General features: G+C 40.0%; 1 protein-coding gene across 2 annotated transcripts in view; it reads left to right on the plus strand.

The window, feature by feature from the left end:
• The window catches only part of Jazf1 (JAZF zinc finger 1), a 328,106-nt gene that overhangs the window by 183,833 nt on the left and 131,129 nt on the right, over nt 1–13,144 (plus strand). For both annotated transcript variants that reach the window (XM_069996031.1, XM_069996030.1), the window contains exon 2: nt 306–378. In XM_069996031.1, the coding sequence (XP_069852132.1) occupies nt 306–378 (73 nt within the window). The remainder of the gene's footprint in view (nt 1–305; nt 379–13,144) is intronic.

The following is a 13,144-nucleotide window of genomic DNA, read 5'->3' on the forward strand; positions in this document are numbered from 1 at the left end:
TGAAAACCATGCCAACATTGTAACTGTAAGCAGTGAAAACCAATATTTATGAGGGGGATTGTGCAAGAGTTTGTGTGACAGATGGGCATTTTATCACTGTTGATGTTTGGAATTCCCTTGAAAAGTAATGCAATATCTTGTTATTTATGAATGAATGAACAAATGATTTGCATTGCTGACTGAGTTTTATTTAAGAAGATCTATTCTAAATGAATCTCTTTCTCCATTTGGCCTCTGGTACCATGTTAGGTAACCTCGTATGTTCTGATGCAAAGCCTGAAAATTTATAATTTTTTTTATTACAGATACAGATCCACGTGTTTTAGAAAAGCAAGAATTACAGCAGCCAACCTATGTTGCCCTCAGTTACATTAATAGGTAAGCCATTTTCAGAAATACAGCAATTCTCTATTTTTAAGCATTTGTTTTTAACAAAATAGTTTAAAAAAACAATGCTTTCAGTCTTGCAATATTTGCATGAGATTATTTTCAAGCAACCTCTATGTGGAATTTGCTTGTTTCCTTGTTGAGAAGATATTGAATGTAGTCCTCTGTTCATATGTCTGAAAACATGACTGATTTATATGCTCATTCTGGAAGTGTTTTGTATGTAGAGTTGGAGTATGCTCCTGGCTTCATAAGGCAGTGTGTGAGATTAATAGATTTATGTTGAGCGAACCCTTTAAATCCTAGGGTAAAGAGGTATTTTATGAATTCAAAACATGGTTGGAATATCAGAATATATCAGACTATAACAAATTGAAATGATTTAATTTCAGAAAGTTATTTAGTAACAGCCCATCTTTTAGTAAAAACATTCTTAGCAACTGACCCCATCTGTGTAAAATAACTCAAATTTTTACTAAGCAGAATGTGTGAGCCCAATGTTAGAGGACTGTTTTGAACTTGATATATCAGTCTAAAAGAAGACAGTGTTACAGCCAACTCAAATAATTAGGTAGACAATTTTTTGGAGAGAACTTAAAAATCACCTTAAGAAAACATACTCCTAATGCAAAAAAGACAAAGTAGAAGAAAAATGGGATTTTTTTATTCTCTGCTCATAATTCAGTGAATGAATTTCTATTGACTATCCCTTTTATGAAATGTGAAGTGTTTCTTGTTCCTTAGTATAGATAATTAATTCCCAGCTTTTCACTCCAGACACTGAGCCTCAACTCTGATACTGTTTCATTGTAGTACCTTTTTAGGAAACTTAATTCTTGCCTAGATAGTGCTGTCAATCAACCTATGTTGACCTTCAAGTCCATGATGAAACCTTTTTCAAAGAGATTATTAATGTACACATCTATGTATTTCCTATTTACTGATCTTCCCAAGAAGTGAGATAGGATATCTACAGTTTTTTATTTCACATTTTTTAATGGTATTGGAGTATGAACTTAGGACTTTGTGCTTGCTAGGCAGGTGCTCTGCTGCGTAAGCAAGGCCTTCAGCTGTGTTTTGCTTTGGCTGTTTTTGAGATAGGATCTTGCTTTTTGCCCAAGCTGACTGGGACCAATTCACTTAATTATGCTAACACAGCCAAGTTTTTCTTTTGTGATAGGATCGTGACCACTTTTTTTTGGCTTGGGCCTAGCCTTGAACCATGATCCTCACAATTTCAGCCACCTAAGTAGGTAGGCTTATGGGCATGAGGCACTGTTCCTAGCTCATTTCCTATAGCTCTGACATGTTGGTAGAATACCCTCAAATCACATTAGATACCAACAAAAATATCTATGATTACGTAGGTCTTTCATAGAACCTGTGCAGTTTTCAGTAACTACCAAGTAATTTGAAAACTCTTTAGTTATATATGTATTCATATAACAGTGTATTAACTATATTAGAGGATAAATAGACCTATAGATTAATTGTGGTATTGCATAGGACTTTTAATAGGATATTCTGATTTGGGTAAAAAAAAAAATCACCTGTATATACAAATTAGTGTAATACTAAGCCATACTACTTTAAACATATATGTATATATAGTTGTATTTTTTTTTGTACTGGAACTGGGGCTTGACCATAGATACTGGGCTCTATCCCTTAGCTTTTTCACTCCAAAGTAGCACTTTTACCACTTGAGCCACAGCTCTACTTTGGGTTTTTTGCTGGTTAATTGGAAGGTCGCACAGACTTTTCTGCCTGGCTGGCTTTGAACTATGATCCTCAGATCTCAGTCTCCTTTATAGCTAAGATTATAGACATGAGCCACTGGTACCTGATGAAACATTTTTTTCCTAGGCCAGTATGTGATCCATAACATCACATTGGACCTGAGGGTTTTGTCCTGCAAGTGTCTTTTTTCTTTGGCAGTACTAATGTTTGAACTCTGGGTCTCACTCTTGCTAGGCTGACATTCTAAACACTAGAGACATGATTCTAGCCCTTTTTGCTAATTATTTTGGAGATAGAATCTTGTGAATTTTGCTGCTCAGTTTAGCCTTGAACTGTGCTTCTCCAGCTCAGCTTTCCAAGTGCCTAGGATTAGAGGTGTGAGCCATGGTGCTTGGTTCAAATGTCTTTTTTAATCTGTCATAGACTTCTGATGGAAAGTGATCTGTAGAAGAAATGAGCCAGTTGTGTCACTCAGTGCTTTCAGCCTTCAGATTTTCTTTTGTTTCACTGAGGTGCTCTATTTTCTCTGATTGCAGTAACAGACATAAAGCCTGGAGAAAATGGGTCTTGAACTGTTTAAAGGCTTGAGAAAATTTCCCAGATCATGTTGTGGAAGTTAGTGAAGTAGAATCTGTAGTAGACCAGTAATTTTACTAATGGTCTTTCTGAAGAGAAGGACTGTGTAAAAAGCTACCAGGAGATTCACCCTTCACATACCTTTCTGGGGATGGTGCCACACTGAGGGCTTCATAGTTAGTACACAGTGGGCACTCTGGGTATTTGCTCCCATCAGGGTAAGTAAAAGCTTGAACAAAAGAGAGGGCTAAGGGGCTGGGAAGGTGGCTCAGTGGTAGAGTGCTTGCCTTGCATGCATGAGGCCCTGGGCTCGATTCCTCAGCACCACATAAGCAGAAAAAGCCGGAAGTGGCTCTGTGGCTCAAGTGGTAGAGCAGTAGCCTTGAGCTGAAGAGCTGAGGGACAGCACCCAGGCCCAGAGTTCAGGCCCCACCACCGACAGAGAGAGAGAGAGAGGGCCAAGCAACTGACCATAGTGAAAAGATGTGAGAAAAGTCGAAAAGTCTTAGGATCCTTTGAGAATCAAAAATCAATTGAAACCAGTTCAGATTCAGGAAGAGAACATTAATGGTTAGGTGATGTGAAAGGTGAAAAAAAGCCAGGTTGACAGCAATGTTCTGTATAGCAAAATAATAATTTAAAAAATAAAGCTAACAAATAGGTTTCTTTTTCTTATACCTTAGAAGGAAATTCTACTGCACCATGAGACAGAAAAAAAGGATTTCCCTGTTCATGTATGTGTTCATACATGAACCCAACAAACATTTAGACATCTCAAAATTGTGAAGCTTTCTTTGGCAATAACATTGACTAATCAACCAATAGAGTGTTAAGGTCCTTAACATGGAGTTTGTTTTTTAGACTTTTAAAGAATAAAGTAATCAAGTATAAGTCATTGCCTTTAGTCTATATTTTTGATAGCGATATTCTTTTTTTTTTTGTCATGGGGCTTGAACTCTGGGCCTGGGTGCTGTCCCCAGCCCTTCAGCTCAAGGCTAGCACTCTACCACTTGAGCCACAGCACCACTTTTGGGTTTTCTGGTGGTTTATTGGAGATAAGAGTATCACTGACTTTCCTGCCTGGACTGGCTTTGAACCATGATCCTCAGATCTCAGCCTCCCGAGTAGCTAGGATTACAGGCGTGAGCCACCAGCACCTGGCTTGATAGCTATACTCTTAACACAATGTATTGAGCATAATTGATACTTACAAGTATATAAAGAAAAGGTCTTGTTGGGCACCAGTGGCTCACACCTGTAATCCTAGCTATTCAGGAGGCTGAGATCTTAGGATCACGGTTCAAAGTCAGCCTGGGCAGGAAAGTCCATCAGATTCATTTCTAATTAACCAGCAAAAAGCCAGAAATGAAGCTATGTCTCAAGTAGTAGAGCACCAGTCTTGAGCAAAAAAGCTAAAGGACAGTGCTCAAGCCCTGAATACAAGCCCCAGTACATGAAGAAAGAGAATGGGGAAAGAGGAGAGAAGAAAGAGGAAAGAATTGAGGAGCGAGGAGAGGTTCAGTTTTCCTGTCACTCACAGGCCCTAGGTTTGATCTCCAACACCCATGAGTACACATGTGAGTAAGGTGGATGACTATTAATAACAAAACTTTATGGAAATTAGCCGGATTTTACATTTTGCATTCAGCCTTCTCCAATATTGTGTCATATAACCTCTGGAAAATCTCACTGTATGATTGTGGGAAAGGGGGTATGATAGAGGTATTTGTTTCAAACTTGCACAGATAGATCCCCTTCCAAATCTAACCACTGCAAAGCAAGGCTTACTTCAGAGAGTTAGTACTTAAGAAAAACAAAAGGAGAATTTGGAATACTAATATTGGAAAAACAAAATCAAACAGCTGAACAGAGGAATCAAAGACATACAAAATAATTTAGAATAATTGTCAGGCTCTACATAATTAGTGGCTAGTCACCCCCAGTAAGATGAAACCCTAGGATACTACAAAAGCTGAATACACTGGCAGAGAGGTGACCAGGAATTCCTATATAATGTATTGCTACCATCGAATTGGTTGTGTGTGCAAAGTGAATCCCAGCACTGCAGTTGTCAGATGTGCTGGGGAGGCCACCCTAGCCATCCACAGTCAGTAGGAAAGCACATAGGAGACCATACTCCACCATGAAGTAAAGAAGAGCTGCTGGGTACAGTCAAATGAGCCCCCATCAAAAGCTTGCTGAGAAGCATGGGCTGCCCCTGCCTCCAGTTTCCTTTAGGTTATTGTCCAAGTAGTTCAGGTATCTGCATTAAGTGGCATGGTAGCTTACTGGATACTTTACACCTCCCCTGAGACAGATGATTGAAATAGCCTGAAGACATAATAACATATTATGGCAAACACTCTTAATTATACTATATTCTCTATGAAACATTCAAGATTAAAATAACATTTAGAATTTCCAAAAATCATTTAAAAATATAGCATTTGTTGTAAGGCATAAAAATGATCATGTGTAGGCTCAAATTTGTGTTTTCTTATCCTCACTCCTTATTTACTGCTTTGTAAAATTTTAATATTTTCTTGGAACTGTACTCCAGCTGGTCTCTTACGATGCTTGGTGTATTAGTTTTTAGTTAGCCTGTAGGTTTGACTCCCACAAATGTTTTTTTAGTTAGCTTAACATTGGCTGTGAAAGTTAAACAGCAAACTTTATAATGCTTCACAGAACAGCAGTTCTGAGAGATGCAACTGTTCTCTACCACCTCCACACACAACACATTTACTTACAGTAAGATGCAGTAATTAAGGCTGGGAATCTGAAGTAAAATAGGTTTCTAAGCTAGGCACAGAAAGAAGGCACATGCCTGTAATCCCAGCTACCTGAAAGACAGGAGAATCGTGAGTCCAAGACCAGATTAGCAAGACTGGCCAGGCCCAGAATTCAAGCCACATGACCAACAAAAAAAAATTTTTTTAAGACCTCTATCCCAATTTTTAAAACATTCTCACATCATAGGATATATTATACCCACCTCCCCTTGTGCTTGCAATTCATTTGAAGTCTCTAAAATGGATAATATAATCCACACATACACCTGATCCTAGCCCACTTTTTCTTGACATACTTATTGGGATGAATGTTCTGATAAAACTGGTTGCTGAACTATCTCCTCCACCTCTCTTCACCTTTCCTCAAGGAACTTAGAGGCCATGTTTGTAGAATAGCTTTCTGTTTGATTTGAAATGCAGAATACTTTCCTTTTTCTCATATGCTTAACTGGGGGAAAGGAAAAAAATATTGTGCCCAAATGTGCTAACTCAGTCACTTCTCCTTGTCCCTCTGTGAATGATGGTCTCTCCTCTTCTCAGAAGCTGCTCAAAACATTATTAAAGATTTTATCTTTTGCTCAGAAATGTATCATTTATTTCTCCATCCTCCGGATATATTCCTCTCTTCTTTGAGATGTAGAATGATGATATGGTTAAGAATATAGGAGTAGAGTCCAACTGTTTAGCTGTCTGCTGTTCAAAAGTCGCATGATAGAGTTGCCAAGTCTCTGCTTCTGTTTCCTCATCTCTAATAATACCTTTTTTACTATGAGTATTAAATCAATTAATGTTTATTACATGGTACATATACCAACTCCTAGGACATACCAATTGCTATATAAGTAAGATCTGTGTATGTATCTAAGTCAATAATTAGAAGAAAGCTTTGGAGGGGGGACAGAACAATTTCCACCAGAAATCTACTCTACAATGCAGGGACAATTTTTTTCAATCTCTCGCAACTGTGTTCCCAGACTGAAGAACAGTATCTGGCACATTGTAAACTCTCAATAAATATTTATTAAAGGAAAAACAAAATTGTTTATAAAAGAATGACTGAATGGTTTTTTTCTAACTGTAGAGTCTCCTCTTAGAGCAATCAGGAGCCTATCTTGCCTATACATGTAGAAAGACCTATGGGTAAACATGACATGTATAACTTTACTCAGCACTAATCTGGCTTGCAGCATAAAAAGCATACCAAATGTGGCTAAGCCCCATTGTCCCACCATGAATACCTAGACAAACCTATGACATAACGGTTTTCATAAGTCAGTAGGAAGTACAAGATTACAATCACTGAGAGCTATGATCACCTGGCTCTCTAGAGTCTAAGTGGAACATAACAGCCCCACTGAGCTAAAGGAGAAAGAATTCACAACCAAAGTGAGAACAGCTGCTCTGTCTCTGTATGCATGTATTGGAATGGCAGAGAGGATGACTAAAGATGAGAGAGCTGAGCTGTATGGATTTTTCAAGTCTACATAATGTTCTCCCATGAATGCATGGCTGAAGGTGAGTTGCACATGGCCAGGGTAAGACAGTCTCATCTATGAACAGCTGCTAATGTAGGAGAATACAGAGATTATATGGTCCAGCTTAGTATGATCCTAGCCATGTGATTTAGGTATCCAAAAAAAGACTTTAGATTAGAAGGACTTTGGCTTTAGTCACTGTTGGGGTAACTCTAGAACAGACTTCCATAAAAGCTCTGTAGGGAAACAAAGGTTAGAAGTAAGTCCTGACAAGTTAGAGGGTTTGGGGAAACATTCTGAATTTCCAGAGATTTGGCCTAATAAAGTATAAATCTAGACCTACCCAAGTTCAGTGTGATCCAATTAAATTTGAACTGCTTACTATAAACAAAATATTCTTCATAGTAATAAATTAATATGTCTAATATACAGTTAAAAATTACTAAACATGAAGAAACAGGGAAATTTTCCCTTTGACACGAAAAACAAAGTGGTCAATAGAGACCTTCCCTGACATGGCCTAGATTTAGAAAATAAATATTTTATTTAAAAGCAGCCACTATACATAGGCTCAAGGATTTAAAGTAAAAATATTGAATAAGAGGTTGTTTTGAATAAAAATAAAATCAGTCTGAATTTTTTTTAATCTCTCCTCACCAGAATGAACTGTTTGATGAAAGCTTTCTTCCTCTTCTCCCCTTTTATTCCCACTCCAAAACCTTACCTAATTCTCTCAAACTCTCATTCTTGCTGTTTCATTTGGACTCATTTTTGCCATATATAGTCAGCTATAGCCTCATAAAAATGCTGTAATTAGCTGAGTTTGCACTGGGATTTTATTTATTTTATACAAACAAGCCCAAAGCATTTTTTTAAATCTAAAGGCAGTGATCTTTTTTCACGAAACCACCTGTTTATGGTCTTCTAAGAGCAATCATTTATTACAGTACAAAACATGCTTTCCTATATTCCTCTTTTGTCTACCAGATCTGAAGTTCTTCTGTATGCACTAGCCCCAGACTGAAGTTTGGGGCCTAATGCATGCCATAAACATGCTGCATGCTGTTAGGTCTCAAATACCAGACATCATGCTACCATTTTCTTAGCCTGTTTTTATGGACATCAGCAGAAACAAAACTGAGATGGCTGCCTGCCAGATTTTCCTTGGAATATCTCTGACCTGCTTTGGACTGCTAATTGTGCTCTGCAAAGACCATATACTCTTGAGGGACACCAGGAAGCTGAGAGAACCGTTATGTGACATTTTGCTTTCCCCCACAGAATTAGGTTGCATGATAGAGAGGTAAGTCTAGGAAGAACTGGGTGATATGATTCACTCAGTAGGCACTGGGACCTAGAGGTCTTTATAGTCTGTTTCTGGGGCAATCAGTATTTTAGACAGGTTACTCCAACTCAAATCCTATCAAGCCACTTTATTTGTGGTCTTCATGTTCACTCATCTATGATTGAGTTCACTTATCTGTAATTGATCTCGTGCTGCATCTTTGAGCCAGTTCAAAGCTACATTGTAGATTTTAGAATGAACTTACAGCATTTAGTGATGTGGATTTTAAAAAAATCTAGAAATAGATTTCATTTTTTTCCTTTGTGGAAACTCATTTTCTGGACTGGTCGTAAGAGCTGCTGTACGTTCTTACCTTAAGCTATGAGATTTCCCAGTTGGCCAGTCCTTCCATGCTCCCCCTTCTTGTGTTGTTTCCCTGGTGTGACATGGGCCTAGGGACCTTTGGTCTCTCAGCCTTGCTTTGACTTGTCCCAACACTCAAGCTGGCTGCTGAATAGCAACTTTGAATTACCAGCTAGAGTCATTCTTACCCTCATCATCTTCAGTCCTCAGCCTCTGATTTAAACACACACACTTCACCCTGCAGCTGCCAGGAGCTCCTCAAGAAAAGCATGGCAGTGTGTTCCATCCCAGTGCTTACTCTCCGCTGGACTTTCAGGATTGTTCCATAATCCTTTTCCTCTCAAGCTGAAACTTGTTAAACTTACCGCAGTTCAGTTTCAAGTATTTCCCACAGTCCTCAAGTTCCCAAAGGAATTCCTCATCCCTTCAACAGCAGACACTCTCATCCCTGAACTAAGAACACAGGCTATTTCTGTGTTTGGTCTCAGCTTCCTTCTTTTGTATACAAATTTATCTGGTCTTTTCTTCATGTTCTTTGCATTCTTCTTTGTTGAAAGCCATCACCATAGCCTGTATACTATAATCTATCTCTCATCTCTGCCTTTAACTTTCCCCTTCCTCTATCCACCCCCCTCTCGCCACTCTATAGTCTAATGTCCTATCTGTACTAAGAATTACCTTGTTTCTATTTTCTTCTAATGGATAGTTGTGTTGTCTTCCTTAAGGCCTTGGACTACCTGCATTTATGCGATCAGACACTACTTTTTTTTTTTCCAGTCTTGGGGCCTGAACTCTGGGCCTGGGCGCTGTCCCTCAGCTTTTCAGCTCAAGGCTAGCGCTCTACCACTTGAGCCACAGTGCCACTTCTGGCATTTTTTTCTTTTTGCTTATGTGGTGCTGAGTAATCAAACCCAGGGCCTCATGCATGCAAGGCAAGCGCTCTACCACTGACCTACCTTCCCAGCCCTGATCAGACACTTTCTGAAAAACTTTTCCTCCCTTGTGCCCTTTAACATACCCTATCCTGAGTCTCCTTCCTCTTGATCCCCACAAGTAGTACAGGCTAGATTCATTTTGTACCAGCCCATTATTTCACATCCCTCAGAGTTTTGGGGTTTTTTTTTTTTGCTTCATGATGCATAATGGTACCTATTCATTAATCTAGAAAGCTTGAAGTTAATTATCTTCCAACTATATCTTTCTCTTACACCCAATTGCTATGTATTCAGGCACCAAATCTTCAGCAACTAAATCTCCTATATGCTTTCTCTGCTGTTATTTGAGGCTCCTATTTTGGATTGTTTCAAGAGTTTCCTAATCTCCCTTCCTGCCTCTATTCTATCCACTGTAATCTGTCCGTTCATTGTCAAAAAAAAATCTACCAAACCAAGCACTAGTGGCTCATATCTATAATTCTAACTACTAGGTGGTGGGGGGTTGGTGAAAATGAGAGCATCATGATTCAAAGAAAGCCCCCAAGGAAAAAAAAGCCCATGAGACTCCATTTTAACTGAAGGAATACCTGTCATCCTTGATCATTTAGATTGACATTAATAAACCATGTTTGCTTGCAGTTGTGTTGTTCATAAAATTATCATTAATTAAAATTAATCATTATCTATTCCAACCTCTAGGAATTATCTAACTTTTTGGTTAAGTTCCTTTTCTAAAATCAGAGCTTTAATTTGCTACAACCAGTGATAGCAATTATAACTATGTACAGTGAGAACATTGAAGATCACTAGCTTTTCTCCCAACTCCATAACAAGCTTCTTATACCAAAGTATAGATGTTAACACCATAGTGGTCTCCAGGCATATTCTTCTCCATGGGTTAACATGTGTATAGGGACTGACATTTGCATTTATAAAATGAAGCCTGACATAAACACTATCACACACACACACACACACACACACACACACACACACACACACACACACACACACACACACACACACACACACACACACACACACACACACACACACACACACACACACACACACACACACACACACACACACACACACACACACACACACACACACACACACACACACACCTTTAACATTTTCAGGTCATCATAGATTGACTTAAAATGAATTCTAAGTTCAAATAATTTCCACTGTTGATTATTAGATGTTCAGGTTGATTCCAGATTTGTTTGCTTATGATTGTGTTCTTTGTGCAAGGAGAGGTGAATTCTTATTCTAAGACCATTATAGCTTTGCTTGTATTCCTATGGCAATCTTCTTTTGCTACTAATAGTTTCCTATCACAATTTCAATAAGATCAAAAGGCCTTACCACAGCCAAAAGGGCCTTTGTTATTAGGTGTCCTCTCCCCCACCTCTCCAGCCTGACTTCTTGCTGCTGGCCCCAGCAAAAGCACCATCTGCCACTCCTGAGCACAGCAGCTCGTACCTATACCATGGCTCTAGTCCTTGTAGTTCCCTCTGCTAGTTCTTGCTTCACCCAGACCTCTCCTGGGCAACTCTTTCCTCCTTTTGATATCTGGCCAAGTCTCTTCTGCACAGCAAGCCTGCCCTGATTTAAAAGTGTCCTGCTTCACCACTGTGCACTCTTAATCTGCTTTTTTATTTCTCATTGCACTTATTACTGCCTAAACTCACACATTAGGTAATGGGTCTGTGGTTGAGTACTTGTCTCTCCCTTAACTTGTGAGTTCCTTAGGGACAGACTTTGTCCATTCTGGTCATCACTATGTCTTGTAGCTCCTTCAACCTGTCTATTACATGGTGGGTGTTCAATAGCTATATTTTGACTAAATGCTTGCAATTATAGCTCTGTGTGTGTGTGTGCATCCTGTTCCCTTTTCATTACATGTTTTACTCATTTTCTATTTCCTGTCTTTTTACACCTGGCTGAATAGCAAATACTTTGCACATGGTATGAAATTAAATCACAAAATGGTGAATTATAATATGAGATGACCTTGGAGATCTCCCTCCACCTCCTCCATACACATTTACAAAATGACTCAAGGCACTACACCTCTCTTATTTCATTTGGAAATTCAGATCGCTGGCAGTAATCTACTTGATTTATTGTTTTCCCCTTATGTGCAGCACCTTGGAGTTAATTAAGAAGACCATGAATCTTCTCTCTGTAGCTGTAGTACATTTCCCCTTTGCAGAATCCTCTCATATTGCTGAGATTGTTGATCTGGGACTCAAGTTGAGGCATTACTTAATTTTCTCACATTGAGCTTCATTATGCTGAGCCTGAAGACTAGTTCTGCCTTTGAAGGCTCTCTGATTGGCAAACTATAAAATACCTCCGTGTTTCTAGTTTCTGAATAACTTCTCATTTCCTCCTTCATGGCCAAGACCTTGGTCACTGGCTCAGAGCAATGTATCCAAGCCAGTCACCTATCCCCTGAAAAACACAGTGCAAGCACTTTCCCGAAGCCTCTCACCTGTGGCCTGTGCACAGGTAGCTTCCAGCCATAGCAGTCTGGACTAAGGAAGGACATCCTCAGACATGTTGCCCCAGATATCAGAGGCATCCACAGATGAAGACAGACAAGTCATAAGGTGTCGTTTCCGCCTCGACCAGCAAGGAAGACGCGACACCGGACTCTTCTCTCTGCAGTTCATTCAGGACCTTTTAGTAATCTTGTGACCCCAACACCGGGGAGAATTCCCCACAGCCTTAAATACCCGCTGGGTAGCCAACCCTGATACGCCACGTGGGAACCGCCAATAGGTTCAGGTGCACAGAAGCAAGCCAGATTCTTTGCCTTAGCCATATCAGGAGTTGTTTACCACGAGAGCACTCGCCATCGGGAAGGCGGAGGGCGGAAGCCGGCGCCATCTTCCAGGTGCGGCCTCTCGCAGCTCTCTACAGTTCCCCCTTTTTTGTTTAAAGAACACAGATGAGAACAGAGGTCTGATCCCTGTTGTGCAATTGCAAGGACTGCATACAAGCCTTCTCCCAGAGGGTACCTTCTCTAGGGATGACTCAGCCTGTCCATTGATTCGTTTTTCACAAGGACGGGAAAAGGCGAATCGAACCCGTGTGCAATCAAACATGCTCTCCTCGAGGGCAAAACTCATGCCTCTCGACTGCAGTACTTTGGCTTTGCAATCTGTGCTCATTGTTTTAGGGTGGCAAGCCACGCTTAGGGGGACTGACCTGCTCCAATGACTGTAAAGGCTTGGATAACCATGGCTGCACTGCGACGCTGAGAACCTCTAATTTGGCAAATGCACCACAGACATACCAAGGAGGCTAACACCAGGAGGCCTGTCAGGGCTCCCAAACCCGCCCCCTCCTTGAGATGATTCATAGCAGCGGAGATCCATGAAGATAACCCCTCCGCCAATCTGGCATCCACTCGGGTCGAGTTCACCACGACGATGGCAACCCTGAGCTGTTCCATCAGGCTGTCGAACTCCCCAGTTCAATTACCTAAAAGATAACTAGACAACTGTTTAGACAAATTTGCAGTGTTTTTTGAATAGGTTTTTTTTTTTTCCTGGGCCTGAACTCTGGGTCTGG

Source organism: Dipodomys merriami, unplaced genomic scaffold, assembly GCF_024711535.1.
Source record: "Dipodomys merriami isolate MVZ:Mamm:240054 unplaced genomic scaffold, mDipMer1.0.p SCAF_5, whole genome shotgun sequence".
Lineage (NCBI taxonomy): Eukaryota > Metazoa > Chordata > Mammalia > Rodentia > Heteromyidae > Dipodomys > Dipodomys merriami.